At 48.0% G+C, this 26,300-nt stretch overlaps 1 protein-coding gene and 1 long non-coding RNA gene across 2 annotated transcripts in view; one reads left to right on the forward strand and one right to left on the reverse strand.

Moving 5' to 3' along the window:
• The window catches only part of Itgb3 (integrin subunit beta 3), a 57,872-nt gene that overhangs the window by 18,392 nt on the left and 13,180 nt on the right, over nucleotides 1–26,300 (reverse strand). The window contains exons 3-11 of the mRNA XM_052197392.1: nucleotides 22,553–22,638; nucleotides 13,203–13,398; nucleotides 11,956–12,208; nucleotides 8,234–8,396; nucleotides 7,463–7,624; nucleotides 5,035–5,130; nucleotides 4,374–4,463; nucleotides 3,165–3,304; nucleotides 2,536–2,960 (exon numbers count right to left, since the gene is read on the reverse strand). Of these exons, the coding sequence (XP_052053352.1) occupies nucleotides 2,536–2,960; nucleotides 3,165–3,304; nucleotides 4,374–4,463; nucleotides 5,035–5,130; nucleotides 7,463–7,624; nucleotides 8,234–8,396; nucleotides 11,956–12,208; nucleotides 13,203–13,398; nucleotides 22,553–22,638 (1,611 nt within the window). The remainder of the gene's footprint in view (nucleotides 1–2,535; nucleotides 2,961–3,164; nucleotides 3,305–4,373; nucleotides 4,464–5,034; nucleotides 5,131–7,462; nucleotides 7,625–8,233; nucleotides 8,397–11,955; nucleotides 12,209–13,202; nucleotides 13,399–22,552; nucleotides 22,639–26,300) is intronic.
• Nucleotides 20,283–22,421, forward strand: LOC127695334 (uncharacterized). The gene is made up of 3 exons (XR_007979965.1): nucleotides 20,283–21,046; nucleotides 21,733–21,957; nucleotides 22,238–22,421. It is a non-coding gene; the product is annotated as an uncharacterized LOC127695334 (long non-coding RNA).

The raw sequence follows: 26,300 nt of genomic DNA on the forward strand, positions 1-26,300 counted from the left end.
GCCAGGGACTGGAGTGGAGCACCTCGGGAGGTGGGAATTCTCAAGGTGCTATGGGGTTGGTGGCCAAAGAAAAAGTACTCTGGCTGGAACCTGCCCCCCAGACACACCCTGGACCAATCATCCCCGCCCAGGTGAAGGGCCCCAGGCTCCTCTGTAGGCCTTTCCTAGGCCAGCCTCTCCCAGCACTCCCGCTTCTCCTTTGTGTGTGCCTTTGGCAGTATGAGCAGGTCAGAAATACTGTTAAATATTAAAATGAGCTGAAACCCCTGCCTCTCACCCTGGTTCAAACTGCTACTGTGCGCCCGTTTTCATCACTGGGGTCCTGATCTCTTGCCACTAATTTAGCTAATTTAATAATGATGTAATAATTTAATAGTAATAGTATCGATTAATTATTAAGAATTATTTAATACTTTTATCCCTAATTTAATAGTGATATCTCTTACCCCCACTGAGGTGAACAATGTTTCAGATCAGCAAAGGTATCATGTTTGTGGGCGTGTTTTTAAAAGTTTTTTTTTTTTTAATTATGTGTATGGTGACCACGGGTACTTTGAGTGCAGGAGCCTTAGAGGTCAGAGAGGCATTGGCGTCTCCAGGGCCAGAGTAGCAGGTGCTCCTGAGGTACAACAACAAGAATAGTGCACGCTCTTAACCGCTGAGTAGTCACTCCGGTCCCCTGGGACCTGTTTTTTTACATGGCTTATCTATCTTTCTTATTGACCTTTTTGGTGGTGGTGATGGTGGTGGTGGTGGTGGTGATGGTGGTGATGGTGGTGATGGTGGTGGTGGTGGTGGTGGTTGGGTGTTGATGAGCCTCAGAATTACTGTGTAGCTAAGGATGGCCTTGTCCTCCTAACTGCAGTCTATAATGCTGGGATTACAGGCGTGCGCCACCGTGTTAGAGTGAGTGCCTGAGTCACTTAGCTCAGCTGGTCAACCCTCAATGCACATGAGGCCCATCTGGGCCTAGATCCCCACAGAACGCAGTCACACAGCCTCGGTTCAGCTGACCACACAGTACACTGCACATACATCAGCTCCAGCCGGTGCAGCTAGCAAATGCCTGCAGCCTGTCTGTCCAACATAAGCCTACCTCCAGGGCCTGGGAACTCAGGCTGTCCTTGCCCTGAGAGGACTCAGATAAAGACCATTTTAACCAGGACTTTGGCTCCTCTTTGTTGGGAACAAACCCAAAATTGGTCTCTGGGGCCAGTCTGAAGTTACCAACAGGCCTCAGGACTGCACTGAATTTCACAGTAAGGACAGCTCAGAATCCTGCAGGTCCAACAGCTCAAAATTCTAGTCCCCAGGCTGGAGAGACAGCTTGTGTTACAAGCATGGGGACCTGAGTTCAGATCTCCAGCACCAGGTTTTAAAGAAATAAAGCCAGGCTTGGCGGCCCACGTCTTTACGCCCTTGTCTCAACACTTCGAAGCAGGAATCTCTGCAGCGTACTGGCCTGCCAACCTAGCCAACTGCTGAGCTCCGGGGTGAATGGAAAACCCTGTCTCAAAAAGTAGGGAACAAAGTAACTGAAGAAGATACACAATGGCCACCTCTAGTCTGTATAGCCATATGCACACATGTGCATTCACACACATGCACACACACACATGTGCACACTCATGCACACATGCACCCACATACACACACACATGCACCCACACACATACACATATGCACCCACACATGCACACACACATGTACATACTCACGCACACATGCACCCACACATTTACCCACACATACACCCACACATGCACACACGCACATACACATACACACTTTTCACATGCAAGTAGGAAGTCCCTATCACCATACCATCCTGTGGAACTTTCTGCTATGTCAAAATGTTCAAAATCCGCATGGTCCAGTATGATAGCCACACCCCTGGCTACCGGACAACTGAGAAGCTGAACTTACATTTTCTACCTCAACTAGTTTAAACAGCCACATGTAGCCGGTGGTTACCATTTTGGACAGCACAGGGGCAGAATTCAAATAACAAGAGACAAATGGTAAACAGGGGTAACATTTAACATGAGCATACCATTTTCTAAGTGCCCCAATGTCTTGCATATGTACCACTACTTTCTAAGTCTCTAAGAATAGAAAAATAAATTCAAGTAAAATTATCATTCGCCTTACAATATATTCCAACATCACATATTTTCCATCTGTAGACAAGAGCAGTTTAACTACCATGAAACTGATTTTTTTAGATGAGAAATATGTTGGTCCTTAAATTCAAAGGGACTAGGAACTTGCGACATTATCAGAAAGAGCAGAAGAAAGAAAAGCAAGATAAACTACTTCCCCTCAACTCTTGCCTATTCACTTCAGCTTCCTCCAGCCACCAGCAAGGAGAAAAGGGCTGCTTCCCTCCCCTGCTCATTCCTGTTTTTCTATTCATTGAAATGGATCCTCAGTTCTGCCCTGCCTTGCCCACCCCAAGCCCTCCACTTGTTCCCAAGGCACTATGGGTATGCACGCATGACTCTCTTGAGCATGCAAGTGGGCACCTGTACTCACCAGAGCACATCTCCCCCTTGTAGCGGACGCAGGAGAAGTCGTCACACTCACAGTACTTGCCAGTGATCTTGCCGAAGTCACTGCTGTGGCAGACGCACTGGCCACAGAGGCACTCGCCCCGCTGGCTGCAGATGGGCTGGCCCTCCTTGGGGCTGCACTCTTCCTGCTGAGAGGGTCGGTAGTCCTCCTCGGAGCACTCGCACATGGACCCCAGCCAGCCCTGGTCACAGCGGCACACCCCACACTCAAAGGTCCCGTTCCCATTGTTGCAGCGTGGGCTGAAAGGCTGGGAAGAGGCCTGGCAGGCACAGTCACAGTCGAAGGTCACCTGGACCGTGAGGCTGTCCTTAAAGCCCACAGGCTTAATAGTGAAAGATTGCTGCTTCTCCTGGGGACAGCCACGCACCTTGGCCTCGATGCTAAAGCTCACCTGGATGGAAAGACGACGTTCAGACCGAAGTAGATCTGGGTCGAACCAGCCCCAGAGGAAATGCTATGCTGTAACCTTCCAAGGACAGCATTGGGTATCAACTCTACTACTTTAACAGCTCACTCCGGAAAGGGTGGGGGTGCACACAGATCCGGGGCCCATGGTGAGAGCTTCAGAATCAGCCCCTTCCCTAGCCCACCTCACCGTGTCGCCAATCTTGAGGCCTACACAAGACTTGAGGCCCGGGATGACCTCGTTGTTGAGACAGGTGGCATTGAAGGACAGGGACAGCTCTTCTGGGAGGTCACGTACTTCCAGCTCCACTTTCGAGCGGATTTTCTAAGCAGAGGGGCAAAAGAAGGTTAGGCCATGGACAAAAGCTAGCCTGTCCACACAAAGCCAGGGCAGTGGCCCGGACATGCCCTGGGGCCTCTCTGGCAGTTGCAACTGCATCCCTGAGCATCTAATCCCCATTTGCAGCCTCCTCGGCCACTAAGCTCCCCACATTCAGTTCCTGTTCCTCCCTGGCCCATTTCAGAAGGTGCCATTCGTTACTCCCAAGGCTGGCCACCATCTGCCTCTGGGGGCATAAAGGAGACACAGTAAGGCCACACGGGCGAATGGCCGTCAGGGCTCCCAAATCCGAGCTCTGCTAGGACATGGGCCTGCACCTTTAGGCGCGGTCCCACAGCCCGAGTCAGGCCTTCTGCAGCTCTCCTTGGGACAGAGAGTTTCAAGGCAGTTTGTGCCCTGACTTGACTGTTCTCAGTGTATGTAGTACCTCCTGGCTTCTCTGTGTGCGATGTTCAACCAAATCACGTGATAGGAAACTTCCCACCACTCCTAAAACAAATGAAAGGGTGGAGCGTCCCTCTGTTCTGGGGCTTGGTCATCAGGAAGACTTGGTCTGGAGACAAAGGCTGCTCATGGAAGAGGCTCCTTGGGCCTCCCCTCCCATTGCTCTCAAGGGAGTTTGTTCTCTCTGTGTGTCTCTCTCTGTCGTGTGTGTGTCTGTGTGTGTGTGTGTGTGTGTGTGTGTGTGTGTGTCTGTCTGTCTGTCTGTCTGTCTATCTTTCCCCCTCTCTCCTTCTCTCCATCTCTTTCTCCCTCTCCTCAGAACCTTTTTCACTCTCTCAATGAAGCTCCCCTTTAGGTTCTACAGGGAAGCCTCTTGTCCCCTTTAAGAACCTATTCTATTTAGCCTTCATATTGTATTGTTTTTGTCTAACATTCTCCCACTCACAGGCCCAAGCATGGCTTTTTGATAAATTTCCTTCCTGAAGGAAATGTATGTGTCTGCTTTCCGTCATAGACCACTGCACCCCTCTTTTACTTCTTGTTTTAAAAACTCTGATGAGAAAGCTGCGTCAGGCAGACTCACCAGGGCCGCCTGGGCCAGCGTTCTTACCCCGTAAGCGTCAACAATGAGCTGGAGGACATTGCTGGAGTCGTCAGACAGGACGCCCACTGTAGTCCCGGGGATGAGCTCACTGTAATTCTAGAAAGGAAGACAAACATGTCCACATCGCACTGAACAAAGTGGTCTCCTCCTTGAGCCCTCCTTGGTCAGACTGGTTGCGTGTGTTTGCTTGTTTGTTTGTTTTTAAAAACGGGTTCACTGTGCCACCCTGGATGTCCTGGAACTTGCTCTGTAGACGAAGAAGTCTCAAACTCAGAGATTTGCCTGTCTCTGCCTCCCAAGTGCTGGGATTAAAGGCACGCACCACCACCGCCCGACTGGCAGTCTTAAAAATGAAGTTTAGAGGGCACTTTCTTGTTACTGCCGGAACAGACCTAGCATATTGTCATATCTGAGAAAAATATTTTTTTAAAAAACAACTTTTTATACCCCTCCCCCCACTGAGTCACCCCTCTGCCTCCAACACAAACCACCACGGGCTTCCTTATGTGAGAGATTGGAGGAAAAAGGCTTCGGGGAGGAATGTAAATGGAGAATGGGTTTAAAGAGGATTTTTCCTGGTTAGGTCCCTGGCTAGTGACAGCAGGAACTGGCCACCTGGGACAGGTCCACCTGTGGTGACAAGAGAGAAGCCAAGAGTCCTAATTACCTGGTAAAGGCTGACGACATTTTCAGTCACTGCAAAGATCAAGTTAATGTTTTTCTGGGATAGTTTCTCAGTCATCAGCCCCAGAGATGGGTAATCCTAGAAAGGGGGAAAAGGTGAAGGTTAGTGGGCACATCTCACAGGTGTCCCTGGAGTCTAAGCCGTTGAGCCTGTCTTATTCGGCATGACCAAAGCAAGGTGAAACTTAAAAGCACTTACCCACTAATCAAAGTGGGTGTTATGCTTGGGTGTGGCTTCAGCGAGCCCCTCTGGTTTCGAGTGCTGAAACGAACTTCCCACTGTGAGATGCTGAGGGGGTGGACACACACACACACACACACACACACACACCTCTCTAAGGCCTTTAGGGTAGAGTCTTTGGGAAGTAAGTAGGATTAGAAGTCCCTAGAGTTGAATCTTACTAGCTTAACAAAAGGACACCAATGAAGACAGAAGCCTCCCGCTTCACGCATGCTCCCTGACCTCCTGCCTCATGACAGCCTGAGTCTTGGGACTCAGCCAGCCGTGATCATCACCAGATGCGGTCCCTCAAATTCACAAATTCTGAACACAAAACTAAAGCTCTTTTCCAACTTTCTGTGTCCGTGCAATTGTATCGTTAGCGCCAGAACGTGGCGCAATGCCTGAGTGAAAGGGTAAAGCCCCAGAAGCTCGACTGTGACCCCTGGGCTGGTAGTTCCAAAACCAAGCACCCTCCTTCCCGCTCAAATCTCCGTGAGCTAGGCCTCACTGCTGGGGAACTAGAGGCGACTGTCCTAACCTCGCTCTACTGGTCACCTGCCGCATGATCTCAGCCTCACGGTTCAAACGTCTCTCACCCCTACCCCTCTCCTACTCAGCACTGACCTAGCTCATTCTTCCTGTTACCAGAAGTGACTGTCATCTTGGTAATCCTCCTTCCTTAGCCTAAGCCCACCTCCTCCAGTAGGCCCTCCTTGACTGCCAATAGGGCTGCCAATAGCCCTTGACTGTGTCACCCACCATGAGTTCCATGCTATTAATACTGTGTAGGGATATATCCTCTCCCTTCATGTAAAGCTCCTAAGAGTGGGTCATTATAGCTGTTTCATCTCTCACAGCTCCTGCTCAGAGCTCTGTATAGACTAGTGTCAGAGCTGACTCACCCATTGTCTGACAGTGCTCGCCTTGGACGTGGTTAATACCAAGGAAGTGAAGACCAGGAAACAGTACGAGTCATGACTATGTCCGTGGAATGCTAGACCTCACAAGGGAGCTCGTGAAACCCCTAATTCAGTGTCCTGCGTTTAATCATTTTTAAACTACAGGTGGTTCCGCTATTTATTCTGCTTTAAAAAAACAGAGTAGGCCTTGGTGGTTGGGTAATATCTAACACAATGTGAGACGCTGGGCTCAATCTGCAGACTACAACAATTAACAGGCATGGTGGCACAGATTCCTAATTCCAACGCCCAGAAGGTGGAGGCAGAAGGATTGCAAGGTGACGGCCAGCCTGGGCTACATATAGAATGAGAGAGACCCTTTCTCAAACGAACAATCAAAGCAGACATAGCGGCACATTGACGCACCCTCACATCTGCCAGTGGAAGGCAAAGGGCTGAGAGCTACAAGCCAGCCCAGAATGCAATTGCATGACCCTGTCTCATGAAACGAGGGTGGGCGGGACAAGCCCAGAATGCATTGCGTGACCCTGTCTCATGAACCGAGGGTGGGCGGGACAAGCCCAGAATGCATTGCAAGACCCTGTCTCATGAAATGAGGGTGGGCAGAGACAAGGCAGGAAAAAAGCATCAAGACTTCCTCCCAAATACCCAAAGTGCTACTACATTAAACATCGCTGCATTTGTCTCATGGCTTACAGCTATTTCTCCTATTTCAACTTAAGCTCCTTTCCTCTTATTTAATTAAGTATAGTTAACTAAAACACATAACTCTACAGAAGTTGTCTTACGTGTCATCCTAAATTATCCATGGACCAACTTTCCTTCAAACCAAATGACTCTGTGCCCTTTAACCTTTCCTCAACAGGCTCTGCTCTCTGGGGTTTTTATTTCATCAATGAAACCTTTGCCCTCCCGCCCCCCTTTTTTTTTCCTCCGTAACTACGATGTGCTTGATTCCACGAAGGGGCCGTTCAAAGGAAGGGAGAACATGAGCTCCCCAGCTGTGCCTGGTGCATCGCGTGGGTCCATGCTGGACACCAAGATGCTGGTGCTGATGACGGTAGACTCAGCGTGAACACTGACCACAGGCATAGCCATCTCCATGGTCAGACAGAATACCCTGGATGAGTGAGTCCCTGTGGGATCTGCAGGGACGGGCATCAGCGGAGCCCCATAGGATGCCCAGAGGAAGAGCTGTTTTCAATTTCACACAGAGCCCTTGCCCTACCAGAGTGAGCACGGACCGCGGTAGGGGCCAGGCATCTCACCATGGTAGTGGAGGCAGAGTAGTGGTTGTCAGTGCCAATGTGACAGCGCCCATCATTGGGCAGGACGATGCCTGCCAGCCTTCCATCCAGAGCGATATGGGTCTTGGCATCAGTGGTAAACACCAGCAAATGGGATGCATCATTCCTCCAGCCAATTTTTTCCTGTTAAACAAAAAGAAAACAAAACACAAAATAAAACACCGAGACTTCAGCTATGTCATCAATACAAAACAAAGACCCAGAACCAGCCCAGTATGAAAAGCCAGACAAGCTGCCTCGGCGACGGACCTCAGCCCCAGCCTCGGAACATAAACTCGAACTCTCCAATCCCGGCTTTATTCCCATAAGGAAGCCATCCTGTCGTCGATTAGTGCATGAGGATCAAGCATGCCTCCTTCAACTTCACACATAATAGGACCCCATCTGCATGCACAGATCTGGCCTGGGCCAAATGAAGCCCCACCCTATCATCTGCCCACTTTACTGAGGTCAAGTTAGCCCAGGCTTGACTCTGAAATAATTCCAGAAAATGTGGGAAGATGTTCTCCCTAGGAAAGATCTGGACCTACTGTGGTTTAATGAGGTGTTGTCTGTGGCCTTGGCATGGATATAAAGACAGACTGCGTGTCAGGAGCAATTTATTACACAGACTGTGCCAAGTCCCGCATGGTTCCCATCCCCCCTCACACCAGAAATCCCCAAGTGAACTGTTTCCTTCCCCATTTTGATTTGTGCCAGCTACACCTGGCAGCCCTTGCCTTCCAAACTCACGTCACAGACTGTAGCCTGCATGATGGCGTCAAAGCCGCCCTCTGGGGCATCTCTGTTCCGGGACACACTCTGTTTCTTCACTTCCTCATTGAAGCGGGTCACCTGGTCGGTTAGTGTCAGCACGTGTTTGTAGCCAAACATGGGCAGGCAGACATTCTTCATACTGGAGGGAGATGACAGGTCATCTTAGCAAAAGCCATGATGTGAAGGAAGGTGCTTCAGGGGTCAGGGAAAGAAAGAGGGGTAGATATAGCTGGGAGCATGGCTACTGTGTCATATTAGTTCTCTCTCCTCTCTCTCTCTATCTGTGTGTGTGTGTGTGTGTGTGTGTCTGTGTCTCTGTCTCTGTCTCTGTGTGTCTTTGTCTCTGTGTCTCTGTCTCTATGTATCTCTATGGGTATATCTCTGTGTGTGTCTTGTCTCTGTGTGTGTCTGTATGTGTGTCTATGTGTCTCTGTGTGTGTATCTGTGTGTCTCTGTGTGTCTCTGTCTCTCTGTGTGTGTCTCTGTGTGTGTCTGTGTATCTATGTGTATCTATGTGCGTCTCTATCTGTGTGTGTCTCTGTGTCTGTGTGTGTCTCTGTGAGTTTCTATCTGTGTGTGTGTCTCTGTGTGTATCTCCGTGTGTCTGTATCTGTGTGTCTCTGGGTCTCTCTGTGTGTATATCTGTGTGTGTGTGTGTGTGTGTGTGTGTGTGTGTGTGTGTATGTCTGTATATATCTGTCTGTCTGTGTGTGTGTGTGTGTGTGTGAGAGAGAGAGAGAGAGAGAGAGAGAGAGCACACATGCACACATGTTGGTGCTAAGGACTGAACCCAAAGTCTCATGCATGCCAGATAAAAGCTCTACCACACAGCTACACCTCTGGCCTCACAGAATCACAATTATTGAGACAGTCTAGACTCCAGGGCCTTCAAGCTACCTATGGCATCACAGCCATACCTCCAGATAGCCAAAAGGGCAAGAATGGAAGCAATGAAACCAGACAGGAGATCAAACCCTGGCCAGCTCCCCATTTACCAAGCATGGGCTCTCTGAGGGCCCCTCTGAGCCTGCATTCCAACACAGATTTGGTAACAGCAACAAGAACAGTAATTAATATATAAGCCAATCCAAGTCAGAGCTGCAGGTGTAGCCCAGGGTCTGATCTATATGGGGATATAAAATAGTGCTTCTCCTGTGAGAGCTATCCTGGGACCAAGTAAAGTGGTTCTGCAAGAGTTGAGCTTGGGCTAGAGAGATGGCTCAGTGGTTAAGAGCACTGACTGCTCTTCCAGAGGTCCTGAGTTCAAATCCCAGTAACCACATGGTGGCTCACAACCATCTGTAATGGGACCTGATGTCCTCTTCTGGTGTGTCTGAAGACAGCTCTACAGTGTACTCATGTAAATATAATAAATAAATCTTTAAAAAAAAATTAAAGAGTTGGGCTCAAGCTCTCATGGCTGTTATCATTAATGCTTTTGACTGCAGCAGTCAAGCAGAGACCCAGTAGATTTACAGATCAGACCCTGCTCCCCGGACTAACCGATGCCTTTCATAAGCACAGAGCCAAGTTTGAAACTATACCATAGAATTTTCTATAAAATTAAAAAGTGGGCGGGAGAGGTGGCTCAGCAGTTAAGAGCACTGACTGCTCTTCGGAAGGTCCTGAGTTCAAATCCCAGCAACCACATGATGGCTCACAACCATCAGTACAGCTATAGTGGTCTCATATACATAAAAAAATAAAAAAATAAGCTGGGCAGTGGTGGCGCACACCTTTAACCCCAGCACTTGGAAGGCAGAAGCAGGCAGATTTCAGATTTCTGAGTTTGAGGACAGCCTGGTCTACAGAGTGAGTTCCAGAATAGCCAGGGCTATACAAAGAAACCCTGCCTCTAAAAAACAAACAAACAAACGAATAAATAAATAATAAATAAAATAAAGTTAAAAAGTAAAGCCATGCCTTGCCAGCCCATAAATCATCATTTTATTACAGTGTATTTTTGATGGTGGAGGGGAAAGGAGGAAGAGAGCAGACACAGAGCGCGTGCATGCAGGGCCCACGGAGGCCGGAAGGCAGCATTAGAGCCCTGGAGCTGGAGCTGGAGGCTTGGGTTAAGGACTGCCTGGCTTGGGTACTGGAACTGGACTCTGCCGGATCCTCTGGAAGAGCAGGGAGCGGTCTTTACCCCTGGGCCCTCTCTCCAGCGGGAGTAATCATAGTTTTAAATCACTACCATTCATAGATTTACAGTCTTTGTCAAGAAAGCCATTCATCAGTAAACTGCTGTGGTGTGAATATGAGATGGGCCCCACAGGCTCACACGCTTGAGCACAGATTGAGGGAGGTTGTAGCACCTTTAACACAGACCCGGGCATACATAGGGTTATATAGGCAAGGCTGGATTGTTCCACGATGGCTCCCTGATCAGCCCTGGCGGCTTGTAGCAGGTAGCTGCCACAGGCTGCTGCCACCACAGACCAAGCCACTTTAAACGCTTCATGCCTTAGCTGCCATGACGGAATACATCCTCAGAGACGTGAGCCAAAGTAAACTTTTCCTCCCTTAAGTTACTTGTACAAAGCGCTGGATCGTGACAGCAGGGAAAGTAGCCAACCATGAGCTAGACAGAGGCCCAGGGCTGGAGGCACTGTTCAGAGGTAGAACGCTTGCCTGGCAAACATGAAACCCTACGTGCAATTCCTAGAGCTCCTCCAACCACAGAGGGAAGGTGGGATGGCGAGTGTCTGTAGGACAGCACTCCGGAGGCTGAGACCAGCCTAGGCTACAGAGCAAAAATCCCTGTCTCAAAAAACAAACAAACAAACAAAAAAGGTGTGAGGGGCTGGAGAGACGGTTGGGTGGTTAAGAGCACTGGATACTCTTCCAGAGGACCCGGGTTTAATTTCAGCAATCACATGGTGGCTCACAACTCCAGCTCCAGGGCATTCAATACCTTCTTCTGGCCTCTGATGGCACCAGGCACACACACGGTACACAGGCATGCATTCAGGCAACATTGATATACATGAAATAATAACTTTTTAAGAGACATATTTCTATAAAGAAGGTGAATAGAAAGAACTTAACCATTTATATACTATTAAAGAGTTCAATAAAATGGTGTAATGTTCTTCAGTTTAACTTTGTAAAATTTGTGCCCTTGATGACTATAATAAAGACCATGAACCAATTCCTCTGAAATCACAATTACATTCTTACTCATCTATCTAGACTTCTCTCTGCTTTTGAGTTTGTCCCCTTCACTTCTGCACATTTGTGACAGAGCCAGAAAGCTGATGACACTTACGTATAAGACCCCTGCAAGCTGTGAGCCCTATTGGCACAATACTCCAGATAGTAGGCCCATCTTCCAGGCCGAGAACAAGTTGCAGATGCTAGGCTCTTACATAAAGCAGCCAACAAAACAACCTGAAAAATGTGGAGCGATGGCTCAATGGTGAGAGCACGTGATGCTCTCCCAGAGGAACAACAGAGTTCAGTTCCCAGCTCACCTCCACCTGCAACCCCCATCCCGAGGGATCTGACACCCTCTTCTGGCCTCCATGGTCACCCAGCACATATACATGCAAGTAGGCCCAAACACGTGCATAGAAATAGACATTAAAAATAACCCTGTGAAGGAAAATCCTGAGGCTAAAAATGGGAACCAGGACTTGGAGCAGCCTTTGATAAAGGGAAGGGGAGTTTCACTGGCTCATGGAGACAGGGCCTACCTGTAACAGGGGTTTTTGATTGCCTGTGGTGGGGAGATGTACATGTATGGTGATACAGGCTTGTCCACAAAGGCCCCAAAGCCAATCCGAAGGTTGCTAGTAAGCTTGCGCATCTGAGAGGCCAACTTGGTACCCAGGGTCTGGATGCTGGACAGATCATCCTTCATGGAGTAAGACAGGTCCATCAAGTAGTAGATGTCTACGGGGTAATCCTCCACCTGCCGCACTTGAAGTGAAAAGCTCTTCGAATCATCTGTAAGGCAGAAGGATGTTAGGTTTTTGGTTTTTTGTTTGTTTTTGTTTTTCTCCTCCTCTTCTTCTAGGATTAAATACATGAGTAGGCCTCCATGAATCAAATTATGCTTGAAAGTTTTGGTCACCTCCCGTACCCACACACCCACACACACACACACACACACACACACACACCCTTACAACTCCTGTCCTCTTGTGGTCTCTTGAACCTCTTCTTTTCCATTCTTTGACTTCCCACCATCTCTAAATCCCCATGTGTGGGACCCTCTGGGCCCCCAGGGTCTATATTCTAAGTCATACAATGGTCAGCTGCTACACTTCAGACTCTGTAAAGGACAGGAAGTATGCTGGGTATGGTGGCACATGCCCGCAATCCCAGCATGCACGAGTCGGAAGCAGGGAGACTTCCAGGCTGACCAGAGGTACTGTCTCCAAAGAAAATAGCTCCCTGCTTTTCTCCAAATCCCACAGATGCTTTGCATAAAGTAGATCTCTCTCAAACTCTTATTGATTCAGTCAAGTCTAGATGCTTCAAAAAGCTCACCTTAGCCTAATAGCCCTTCCTTCTCTGTCCCTACTTAGTCTGTTCCAAACAGCCCCGTCTAGAGAGAAAGAGGTTTACAACTTGCTTTCTCACACTTTGCCTCATCTGCACCTCCACCAGAGCTATCAACTAGATAAAGCACGTCAGGAGGAAGCAGAGCCACAAGGATCAGTGTGGTGGAGTTGGGGTTCACACTCAGATCTGACTCCAATCCTGACACCTCTCTCTCATTTCTTCCATTTTCCTGCCCACACCCCCATCCCCCATCTCCTCCTCTTTCCACCTCATTCCTCTCCTATGCTGCCCCTCCCCCAAGAGTTCCTACTCAGACCTTCAAAAGATGTCCTGTGCCCACTTGTTTTAGGTCTATCCCCAAGATAATCCCCACCCACAGCCACCCACACCCACCTCCACCCACACCCACACCCACACCCATCCCCATGCCTACCTGGCCGTAGTCGAAGGGCGATCCTCTGGGGGCTGACTTGAGTGATCTGGGCACTGTCTCCAGAGCCCTTGCTGCTGAGTGGTCTAGCCTCCAGGATCTGGGCCTCACTGACTGGGAACTCAATAGACTCTGGAGCACAGTTATCCTTCAGCAGGTTCTCCTTCAGGTTACAGCGGGGAGAGCCCTGAGGCAGAGCCTATGAAGATAAGAGCCCCAGGGGAAAGCTTTGCCTCCTGCCTGGTAAGTCACCTCCCTATGGCTAAGAGCTTCTCTGGCCCTTTGGAGCTAATCTAGCATAAAAGAACTGCTGTGGTCCTTCCTTGGTTAATCCCTGGGGACACAGGAAGGGCGAATAGACTGAGTTAGTTCCTGTTCATAGATTGACAACTGAGAAGAGGGACCATTGAGTAAGAAGCCTGCTAAACTGGTGTTTTCCAAATTGTAAAATATGATTAGTTTGTGAGTCTCAAAATCAAGTTTACTAAGTAAAACATAGTTTAATAGAATACAAAATACCCAAGTATCTAAATAAAAGTTTCAGTGTTGTTTGGGGAATCTTTTAGTCACTGGAAGATGGGGTTTAGCACACACAATGAGTAACAACCATTGAGGTGGTTCTTTCTGTAGGTCAAGGTTTCAAACCATTTATAGAGGCTGTGTTACGTGCTGGCTGTTTGCTAAGGACCATGATTGTGTGTTTCCTGCCTCCCATCCTTATCCAGGATGAAGATGACAGAGAAGACACTATGGAGGGTAAAGAATAAGAGCCCAGGAATGAGCTGGCTGAGACTGGCTGAGACTGGCTGAGACTGGCTGAGACTGGCTGAGACTGGCTGAGACTGGCTGAGACTGACCCCCCCCACCACACACACACACACACACACACACACACACACACACAGCATCATCGTCACCACTGTCTGGGGACCAGAGCATGACACACAGCTCCGAGCTCGCTTTCTTTTCAGACGGGGAAAAGTCATCCCTGGCTACAGACAGCCATCAAAGCCACAGAGACGGAAGGGGGAAAGATGGTTGCCACAGGCTGAGGAGGAGGAGGAGGAGGAGGAGGAGGAGGAGGAGGAGGAGGAGGAGGAGGAGGAGGAGGAGTTGTTTAATGAACCCAAAGTTCTAGTTTAGTGTAATGAAATTCAGTTATGGGGACGGATGACAGTTATGGGGATGGGTAGGAAGTGGTTGGGGAACTGTTCAGTCAGGAAAGTGTTTGATGCTTGAGAATGAAACCTGACCTACACTACACATGCACCCCAACCTGGCCCAAACAGAAAGGCAAAGGGGCCTCTGGTCTGTAACTTCCTTCTCTTTCAGCTTTTTGGATATGAGGCAGAGGAATAGACTCCACAAGGGGAATAAGACTTTCTTGGCTTCACATTATAAATAGACAACGCCACTCACCTAGACACTTAAGGTCATTACTGTGGAAAAATAATAACAAGGAATGGGTAGGAAGTGGTTAGGGAGATGTTCAGTCAGGAAAGTGATGCATAGAATGAAACCTGAGCTTCAATCCCCAGAACCTGTGTTAAACACACACACACATACACACACACACACACACACACACACACACCTGAGTATGGTGACACATGCCTGCAAAGCCAGAGCTAGGGAGGCTGAGACAGGAGGATTCCTGGGGCTTGCTGACCAGCGAGGCTGGCCATCTCCATGAGCTCCAGGTTCAATGAAAGAGCCTGAGTCTCAAGAAATAAGATGGAGAGAGAGAGAGAGAGAGAGAGAGAGAGAGAGAGAGAGAGAGAGAGAGAGAGAGAGAATAGATCTCCACACATACACGCACCACACGCACACAGAAAGGTCAAGATGGTAAATTCTGTTATCTATATATATCCTACCACAATAAAAAAATTACTTTAAACAGAATTAACAATAAGCAGAGCCTCTCATCATAGGGATGCCATGCAAGGCTAAATAACGCCATGCAAGCAGAAAGTACTCAGCAAGTGTCAGCTATTGACATGCTCTGTTGATAAGCAGTTCCTGAATAAGCTACCTATGAATAAACTCCACAAGCTGGGGAAAGTGCAGTGAGGACAGCGGCTGTCCATTCTGTCAGCTTCCTCCCTCACGCTGGACCAAAACATACACACACACACACATACACACACACACACACACACACACACACGCACCGACATGCATCGCCTCAGCCTCAGGGTCTGTGTCTATGTGTCACATGCAAGAATTAAATGTTCTTGGAAGGACACTGAAAGCAGGAAACAGATCTCAGATCTAGGTCACCACTAGTTAGCCACGTGACACCACAGAAGTCACTCTGAACCTCAGTTTCCGGATTTGTTTGACAAGTGGGGTTAGCGGACATGATGTTTCCAGTTCCACTGTACTCTGACATTAGGCATAATGCTCATGTCCAACTGCCTCGTGCAGGTTGGGGGGACTGATCCTAAAGCTGGCACACCCCTACCTGCCTCTACTTCCCAATGTCTAGGTCTTCAGACTCTCCTAACTACCACCTTTCAAAAGTCATCATCAATATATATATATATATATAGTCAAGAACAACTATTAACATTTACTGTGCCCTCACTGCATACAGCACGGGACAAGCACTATAGGAAAGTCACTGCAACCCTCACAGCTTGGTAATGCTGGAATTGCTACTTATTGTTTTACAGGAGAACCTCAAGGGAGAGGCTTCACAAATGAGGATCTCAACTTTCTAGGTAGGAAGTTTGAGGCTTAAAGAAGTTAAGTCACTTGCCCAGCATTGCAGAGCTCGGGAGGACACAATCGAGATGCCACCTAGATTTTCTGCCCATGGGCAGCCTCATAAAGTAGGTTTCGCTGCGTTCAGTGGACTAGAGAATGCAATAAGAAGTAGAAATGCTCGTTGAGAGGAAGTGAGGCACAGCAGAGAATGCCCCAGGCATTCAGAGACTGGGGATGCAAGACAAGGCTGTGAGAAGATCATCAGGAGAGATGGGCAAGTCCTTCCTGTTCAGCTGTGCATAGCCTGCTCACCAGAACACCTTCAGAGAGTCAGCCCACAAACAGCCGCACACATTCTAAAGATCCTGAGGTCCTTTGATGAGTTAAAGGCCCGTGTGCGTGGTAATACAGCGCAGTACTAACACACACTCACACCTCATCCTCACTACACACACACACTACACACTATACACACTACACACACATACACACACGTACACACATACACATGCTGCACCCTCACAGACAACCTACACATATACACACTCACACCTCATCCCCAGCCATATACACTACACCCTCTCATACACACACACACACACACACACACTGCACCCTTACACACACACCATATACATACATACCCTACCCTCACAGACACACTACACACACACACTCACATGTCATCCTCACCCCCACACTCCACACACACACTCCACCCTCTCTTATACGTACACACACATACACACTGCATCCTTACACATACACTATACCCTCTCACATATACTACACACACACACACATTCCACACATACTACATACACACACACACACACACACACACACACACATTACACATACACCCCAACCCGACCCAAACAGAAAGGCAATGAGGCTTCTGATCTGTACCTTCCTTCTCAGCTTTTCAGATATGAGGCAGAGGAATAGCCTTCACAAGGGGAATAAGAGTTTCTTGGTGACAAATGTCCCTTAGACACCACAGGCCATGTCTGACTATGAAAGAAGAAAATCTCTATCCTGACACCTAACAGAAAAGCAGTGGAAAGAACTAACAGCTGGACAGACCAAGTTTTGTGATCAGCCACCCATTTCTGTCTCTGTCTGTCTCTCGTCCTTCTAAACCGTACATTCCCAGGAAGCCGGCTCTTCCTTCTAAAGCACACACATGTACATATACACACATGTAGACAAATGTAGACATGCATAAATTCACACGTGAACACACACGCACATCATCATCTCCATCACTCTTAACTCTGATCCCACTGCCCACAAACCTCAGAGAAAAATCTTCCAAAAAGGCAATAATTAAATCACAGGGATGCCAGAGGAGCTGCTTTTCCAGAGCAAGACAGAGGCTGATGGAGGGAACCAGGAAGGGGGGACCAGGAAGCTGAGGGAGAATAGCAGCCACACAGGATCTTCAGGCTCGGCGGCGAGGGGAGCTCACGCTCTAAGACGCCCTCCTCGCTCCACTTTCTAACCTGTCATAATACGAGAGGGTTGAAAGCCCAGACGTGCCGACAGTCCTTATGCTTCCTATAAATTTCCTTAGAGAAACGAAAATAAACACTGAAAAATAAGACCAGGCTGTCTCCGTCCCTTTACAATAGATGATGTTAGAGGTCGGAAGCCCTGTCACAGGCTTACTCAATGGCCCAGCTCTTCCTGAGATCCTCCAGCTCTGGAAAGATCCCAAAGATACCAAGGCAACTTTTTCAACACCCTTGGCCACAGTCCCATCCCGAGCCCAGATTGGGGTAAAAAAAAAAAAAAAAACCGATATCTCCAGGTCACTGAGAGAGAAAACTAGAAAGGGGGTTGATGTTAATGTTCTAGTTCCGATCAAAGCCCGGATGCTAGACTGTTAGAAGAGTCAAGCCCCGCCCCCTGGGGGGAAGGAGGCGGGAGGCTCCAGGCTCCCGGTTCTGAGAGCTATGGTGGATTACCTCCCCTTCCAGGGACAGTGACACAGGCAATCAGGAGCAGTGCCCCTTAATCCTGTTTAGGGAAAGTACAGCATGAATAATCGTCACTGTGATAGCTGTCTCACAGGGTTGGGCCGGAGCTAAAATAAGACTGTGAGATAATTTCAAAACACAAAGTCTCAGTATGAGTCAAATACACTCAAACCCTCTGGGGGTCCGGTGTAAATAAACGTAACAGTGGACTCTTTCCTACAGTCCCCATTATAGCCGCCGCTGCTACTGTCTGCTCTTCTCCTTGGAGGACGCCCTGGGAGTGGATTTACATGCACTGGGCGTTATTACAGAGCTATCTCCCTAGATTCATGCTTTGTTGGTTATGAGGATGAGGGGCACATTCCTTTTCTTCCTTTCCTTCTTTTTTTAAGGCAGGGTCTCAGCATGTAGTCCTGGCTGCCCTAGAACTCCCCATGACCAGGCTGACCTCAAACTTACAGAGATCCAACCATCTTATTTTTTGATAGCTCTCTCTATGAATCTGAAGTTTGCTATTTTGGACAGGACATCTGGCCAGCAAGCTTCTGGGATCTCCTTGTCCCTGTTCCCCAACACTACAGTCAGAGGCACGGGGAACATGCCCAACTTTTACGAGGATGCTGGGGATTTGAACTCACGTTCTCTTGCTTGCAAGGCAGGTGCTCTTATTCACTGAGTCAAATCCCTAGTCCAGCCTTGAACTTTTACCTCCACCTTGATCCTCCTACCTCTAACTCCTGAGGACAAAGACCGCAGGCATGGTGCCACTATGGCCAGTTTATGTGACGCTGGGTTGAGTCCAGGGTTTCATGCATGTAATGCAAGCAGTCTACCAACTGGGTTACATCGCCAGACCCTATTATACATTTTTGTCATTTTTTTAAACAATAACAAGTTTGGAGTAGAACTGAAGGTGGACATCTATGCTCCAGGTTAAAAATAAGTATAAAGAGGGGCTGGAGAGATGGCTCAGCAGTTAAGAGCACCGGGAACACTGACTGCTCTTCCAGAGATCCAGAGTTCAATTCCCACATGGTGGCTCACAACCATCTGTAATGGGATCCGATGCCCTCTTCTGATGTATCTGAGGACAGTGTACTCACATACATTAAAATAAGTAAGTATACAGAAGACTACAGAAATGACTGTGAGACCCTGAAACACACACACACACACACACACACACACACAGTGTAATTAGTGTCCTGAGCCTTTCCCTGGCAGATACAGAGTAGAAACTTAAGTCCCTCTGGAGTCTTCTACTTGCCAACCCAAACCCGTTCTTCCTCTTTCATTCTTGGATGTCAAGTTTGTGAGCTCTCCCCTCTTCCAACCTGGCTCAGGTATCCTGGGTATCAATTCCTAGCATTTCTTCCTGTCTTAAGGTTGCCAACTTTAGGAAATATGTTGCGCCTACCAAGATGAAAATTATCTGCTATCTAATCCAACTTGAATTGGGTGCTCTGTATTTATCTGGCAACCCCAATTCTATTTCTACCCACCCTGTCCAATCCCAGCCTCCACCAGTAGCAATGTTGTCCCCCTTGCTACCATAACAACCTGTTCTGATGCAATAGGCCCAGGGTCCATCCCGAGAGCCTTTATATTTAACAAGCACTCCCAGCTCGTTAAATTACCTTATGACTTCAGAAAGTTCTAGACTCCGGTAGGATACCACTTGAGCCAAAAATACAAGTTCTAGCTCTGTGTGAAGCTGGTGTCTCGGCTAGCTGTGCTGATGAGAGAGAACGCATTACCCGAGTCCACATTATCTAACCATGTCTCTATCTTACTCCAAGAACACACCCTGTGCGGGTGGGCCCAAGACACCCCACTCATCCACTTGGCTCTGCTTCCCTCTTACCCAGCCAAGTGCTTGCTATACACACCCAGGAGCTGCTGTCCTTTAAGGACCACAAGCTGAGCCCAACCAGTTGTTTTCAGAGGCACTGCCAACATCAGCACCACTTGAGGCAGTCAAGACAGGGGAGGCAGAGGGCTGAGCAGTCCCCAGACCCCATCTTTGGTTGTTTAAAGTCAAGATCCAAACACTTTCAATAGTTAAGCTTGCCCTGTGTAAGGAAAGTCCAGCTCCCTCAGGAAAAAGATAACAGCCATGTTCTGGTTACAGCCCAGGGTTCCTCCCTGCTTGACACATTCCGCCCCACGTCAGACTCCCCAGCCCTGCCCCTCCCCCTCACTTAGTGATGGTAGATGTTGGCATTTACTCTATCCCATTCTGGGGGGACTGCTCCATTGGGCTTTCTACCTCCCTTCTTTGCTCTCCTTTGGTCCTGGTTGCTACCCATTCCCTGACTCCACCCTACCAACAAGCTGATCCGTCCCTCCCTCTGGCCCCTCAGTCTGCCCCAGAGGGCAAAGATTCACCATAGTGATCGGTAAATATTCCACATTTGCATCTAGCCACATGGACTCTGTTCACGTGGTCTAAGGAGGGGCTTTGGCTGGTCGGAACCCAGCTCTGCTTTATCCCTATAAGATCCAGATGGGGGAATGAGGGGGAATTATGCTTGAGTAGCAGTAGGCCTTCCTTGGGAAACTCCTCTCTGCTTCCCTCTGCTCCGGCCCGGCCACCTTCAGGCCATCCAATCCAAACAACGACACCCTCTGCGTCCCACCCCTTCTTCTGGAATTGTTGCAGAATTACAACTTCCTCAGAAAGGAAGCTTGACAAAACCGTGATGGTGACCAGAGGCAGGAGGATATGACAAACCAGAAGGAAGACAGCCCAGAGGGGAGGGGCACCTGTGGGGATGGAGAAGAACAGGCTCGCCCTCCCCCAAGCCCCAGAGAATGCTTCATTCGCTAAATGAGATCAATCTGGCCCAGATGTTGGGCAGCTGCCCCTAGAAGCAGTTCCCGTGCTGAGCAGCAGAGGCCAAGGCTGCTTATGGAGCCGGCCTTGGAGGCTCTGGCCCCTCCTCTAGGGGCTAAACACAGCCTTCTGCTCCCATCCCCAGTCGTCCTCCCCAGTCTTCCCAGGAGGTTGCCTTTTTAGGAAACCCGGAGGATCCAGAAGAGAAGCAGACAGTGAGCGAGCGGCTAGCTATGGTGGTTGAGGAGCTGTGTGGGGCAGAGACTGTGGCCCTAGTGACTGAATCAAGTGGCTGAGGAGCAGCCTTGCCTGCAGCTCAGGTAAGCACCTGGCTTGGAGTGCTGACTCATTCCTGCCTGCTGGGAACCTCCCCAGCCACAGGCAGCCCCTACCTCCCCTGTCAGCTCTTGCCAGCTCCAAATTCCCAGCCTGGCCACAAACACAGCCATTCCCTCAGACACACTCATTCCCTAGGGACCTAGACACAACAAACCCTCTGCCTAGACACAGCCAACCCTTTCCTGTCATCGTCTGGTCCTTGCCAGTGAGTTGTGCCCCTTCATCCATTGATACTTTAGAGAAGGAAGGAAGGAAAGAAGATAGAGGGGCGTCATGGTCAGAGAGAAGGGAAGGAAAAAAGGTCTCCAAGAAAGTGTATACAAACACACATATACACACAAACAAATACACACAAACACACATATATACACCAACACACACACACATACAAACATACACAAAAATGCACACAAACACACCCAAACATATAAAAACATACACAAACATAAACACACACAAATACAAACATATACACAAACACAAACACATAAAAACACACACAAACACAAACACACACATAAATATACATACACACACAAACATACACAAAAACACACATGAACACACACACAAGATCCCTCTTCTAAGTGTTTAGGGGTTTTGTTTGTTTGTTTGTTTTGTCTTGTTCTGGGAGATGAAATAAGCAGGCATCCCTCTATACCCCTAGGACCTCTCGTTTCCAATGTAAAGCCCCTCTTCCACGAGATGTTCTAGCCCAAAGCAAGCACAGACTGGGAAAGGGTAGCAACTAGCCACAGCAAGAGAGATGCCCAAGCAAACTGTCCAGAGCCGGAGCCGGAGCCGGAGCCGGAGCGGAGGTGCAGAACAGGCTCCAGGACTTTCCACCAAGCATCCTTGGAAAAGAAGGCTTCACCTAGTCTAGCTCAGATGGGTAAGAGACAGTGTTTAGGAGGAAGGAAATAGTTCCCTGTGTCTGCATCTATACAGAGGCACCTAAATCTAGGGAAACAAGGTGTCTGGGGCAAACTGGGGGTGGGGGTGGAGAGCCACCCCTGTATTGAACATTTAAGAAGATCAAATGAATGCTACAGGTTGGGTGCCAAATAATTTGGGGCTATTTTATCTCCCTAAATAGCTATCAATTGCACGCCACTGGGTTTGACTTAACATTCTTAAGACTTACTAAATAATGTCCTTTCTAAAACTTGCAGAGTTCTAGCTTCCACCACCCCAGAGGCTGCAACTGTTACAAGATGGCATCAGGCACTTGTAGCAGAGATTTCCTCGCTTTGCTGTAACCACCTCTCCTGATGGTTCACTAATGTATGTCTAAAGTACTTTGATCTATTACCTTTTTTGTCTGGTTATGATAAAACATTCATTAAATGGTTGCCATGTTGGAACACAGTATTTGGAGCAATCCTTTGCCGTGGTCATTTATATTTGACTCCAGAATGAACTACCTCATATTCCTTTTGAGGTGAGAGTGTGTCTTTGCACTGACAAATAAGGCATAGGCTCCTTACCTCATCCGAGCACCAGGCACACATGGGACTCACAGCCAGACACTGCTGGCAGGAGTTCACGCCTCGTGTGGTACAGATGTTGGACTCTGCAACAAAAAGGCATAGAGATTAACACCTGATTTGCTCAGAGCAGTGACCAACCTGCCCCGACTATGCTAAATTTCCCAAACACTCAGGTGAGCATTTCCTAGGTATGCACAAACATACCCTAACCCTACCGCAGACATGGCCTATTGCACAAGAAAGAAAACAACAAAAATGGGGAAAAACTCACTCCTTTACCAGGGGATCAAGACACAGCAGCAGCAGCTGATAGGACTGAGTGACAGACCCAAGTGTCCCATTGTAACTGACAGAAAGGCTTTAGTCAGTGACTAGTTTTATACCTGTACTGTGCAAATGAAAAGCCAAGAACCAGCCTAATGACCATGAGCCTTCTCCAACTGTCTAACTGCAGTCACATCCACTACACAGAGGACGCAGTAAGATTAAAACCTAAATACTCTGCTATGAAAAAGCAGAGTGCCCTCAATGGCCGTGTCCCACTATCTGAACTTGTGTTAAGTTTCCCAGAACATGTTTCTTAGGGGCCCAAGCATAGAGAACACAAAAAAACTAGAATAGTGGTTCTCCACCTGTAGGTCACAACCCCTTGGGGCCCCACACATGAGATATTTATTGTTATGATATATATATAGCATAACATTTACATAACCGCCGTATGATTGTTACTGTTATGATTCATCACAGTAGCAGAGTTAGTTATGAAGTAGCAACAAAATAATGTTATAGTTTTTGGGGAGGGGTCACCACAGCATGAGGAACTGTGTTAAAGGGTTGCAGTGGCAGGAAGGTTGAGAACAGCTGAACTAGAGATCAGGAACAACGTGGCACTTCTGAGGCCCTTCTGAGGCGAGGCCCTTCTGAGGCAAGGCCTGTGCTCCGTGCTGTGCCCTTGGGCAACTCCCCTCCTCTCTATGAAAGAGCTGACCTATCTCTCAGGATTTTTTGCAAGAATTCAATAAGCCAAGAGGCTGCTTCGAGATGCCACTCAAAGTGAAGAGTCCTCGAGCTGACAAACGGCAGGGGGAAGACCGCAGGGAAGAACGAGGACGGTCAGGAGGACCAAAATAGCGCTGAGAGGTGCAGCCAGGAAGTGAACCTCAGGCAGCTGCTTCTGTGCAAGCCTCTCCCCTCACTTGGTGTCCCTGGCCTCAGACAAATAAATCCTCTCTGCTTATTGTGCCTCGGGGAAGTCTTTATCACCCAGGAGCAGGAAGATTCATTCCTCCTTACATAGCCTGAGAGTTCTTGGAACAACTTTCTGAAGGGCTTCTGTCTTAGTCAGAGTTTCTATTCCTGCACAAACATGACCAAGAAGCAAGTTGGGGAGGAAAGGGTTTATTCAGATTACACTTCCACGTTGCTGTTCATCAGGACTGGCACTCAAGCAGGTCAGGGAGCAGGAGCTGATGGAGGGATGTTTCCTACTGGCTTGCTCCCCCTGGCTTGCTCAGCTTGCTCTCTTATAGAAACCAAGACTACCAGCCCAGATATGATACCACCTACAAGGGGCCCTCTCCTCCCACCCCCTCCCTTGATTCACTAAGCTGGATCTCATGGAGGCATTTTCTCAACTGAAGCTCCTTTCCCTGTAAAAACTCCAGCTTGTGTCAAGTTGACACAGAACCAGCCAGTACAGTTTCCTTTGCCCATAACTCTTATTTGTTGCTTTGCTCCCAGTCAATCTATTTCCAAATAAATTGTCCTAATTACTGGGGTGTTTTCTCAATATCTCTAGAACATCTCATCTACTCAAACATCTATTTTATTATGACTAAATTCTAGCTATCTCAACAGCTGAGCAGGTCACACTCAGAAAATGCCCCGCCATGGTCTGAGACTATCTACGTCCGTGTCTTAAACTGATTAGGGTGGTTTACAAGTTTGTACAAGTAGAGACTAACACAGAGAATTGATGATGATGCAAATCTATTTTTATGGGAAAAATACAAATGATTCTCATCCGACAAAAACATCAACAATGTCCACCTGGTAGAGAATATAAGTCCCAAAGGTTAAAGCTTACTATTTTATAGGCATTGGCCAATTTTTAAGAATCTATTAGTCAATTCATTTCCACATGACTGACCAACTATAAAACTCCCTTCCTTGAATTCCCCTTTGAATTAGTTCTAACACCTCACCGGTTCCCACGCTGTTTAAACTGATTAAAATCTTTGATACGTGTCCTTTTGTATGTTTGTATGAACATAGTATCTTTTTACATTTTAAGAAGCTAAGAAAATAGCTTAGTAGTACAATGAATGCTTAGCATGCATGTGGACCTGGGTTTCATCCCCAGCATGGAAATAAAACAAGGAAAGGAATGAAAGATGAGAGGAAAAGAGGAGGGGGAAGACAAGGAAAGATATGTTGGACCCTTGAAGCCTGACCGCCTAAACCAGCCCAAAGATGCACCGGCGCCATCTGAGAGGTTTGGGACTAAATACTTTTATTTTCCTGCAAATGAGCTCATTTCTAAACAGAATACACAGAGTTCTAGAACAAAATCTGGAGAGCCAGACTCGCTAGTGCACACCTGTAACTCCAACAGTCAGACAGCTGCAGCAAGATTACTGCCATGAGGGGGAGCTATCCTGGACCACATTGCAAGCAGCAGGATTCTATTTCAATATCTAGATATAGATTTCCATCTATAGATACAAAAAAATATACATATAATATGTAAATGGAACCTCAGGTAATATATGATATCATTCATCTCCTCAAAACACTGGATTGTACTTAGAATCCTTGAAGCACCGTTTAGAAGCTCCAGGGTTCCTCAGAGGTTGGGCTCTGTTTTGCTCCAAAAGCTTTTTTCCATCCCACGTGTGACCAGTGAGACACCACACCAGCTGGTAAATAACTGTTGGTTCTATTCTCATAGAAATGTAAAAAATGTGTGTGTATGTATGTGTGAGAGAGGATGTGTATGTATGTGTGAGAGAGAGACAGAGTGTGTATGAGTCTCAGTGTGTGTGTGTGTGTGTGTGTGTGTGTGAGAGAGAGAGAGAGAGAGAGAGAGAGAGAGAGAGAGAGAGAGAGTGTGTGAATGTGTGGATGTGTGTGGATGTGTGTATGTATTAGTCTGAGTATGAGTATGTGCGTGTATGAGACTGGGTGTGAATGTGTGTGTGTATGTGTGTGTGTGTGTATGAATCTGAGCGTGTAAATCACAAGATGGTAATTGTGACACTGGCTCCAGGCCTGTCCCCCAGCGCATCCAGGTGGGGCAACTCTCAACAATGCAAGGTGTACTGGAGGAAAGGTCACTGATATTTCCACAGATGCCAGGTTCTGAGCCCACAAAACCAGCTGTGCCACCCAAGGCTTCTCCCTGCAAGGACATTCTGGCCAAACCTTAGCCTCACTGCTGTTCCCCTGGGGTTGGACAGAGCCCTTTTTGTTTTGTTTTGTTTTGTATTTTGTTTTTGTTTTTGTTTTTTGAGACAGGGTTTCTCTGTGTAGTCATGGCTGTCCTGGAACTCACTCTGTAGACCAGGCTGGCCTCAAACTCAGAAGTCCACCTGCCTCTGCCTCCCAAGTGCTGGGATTACAGGCGAGTGCCATCACTGCCTGGCCCAGAGTCCTCTTTATTACAGCTTGATCAGAAGAGTTCTGAGAGGAATCCAACTTGGACTATTTCAATAACTTCCCTCTTTGGGGAGTTTCCATGGAGACT

The sequence above is a fragment of the Apodemus sylvaticus genome, chromosome 10 (assembly GCF_947179515.1).
Source record: "Apodemus sylvaticus chromosome 10, mApoSyl1.1, whole genome shotgun sequence".
Classification (NCBI taxonomy): domain Eukaryota; kingdom Metazoa; phylum Chordata; class Mammalia; order Rodentia; family Muridae; genus Apodemus; species Apodemus sylvaticus.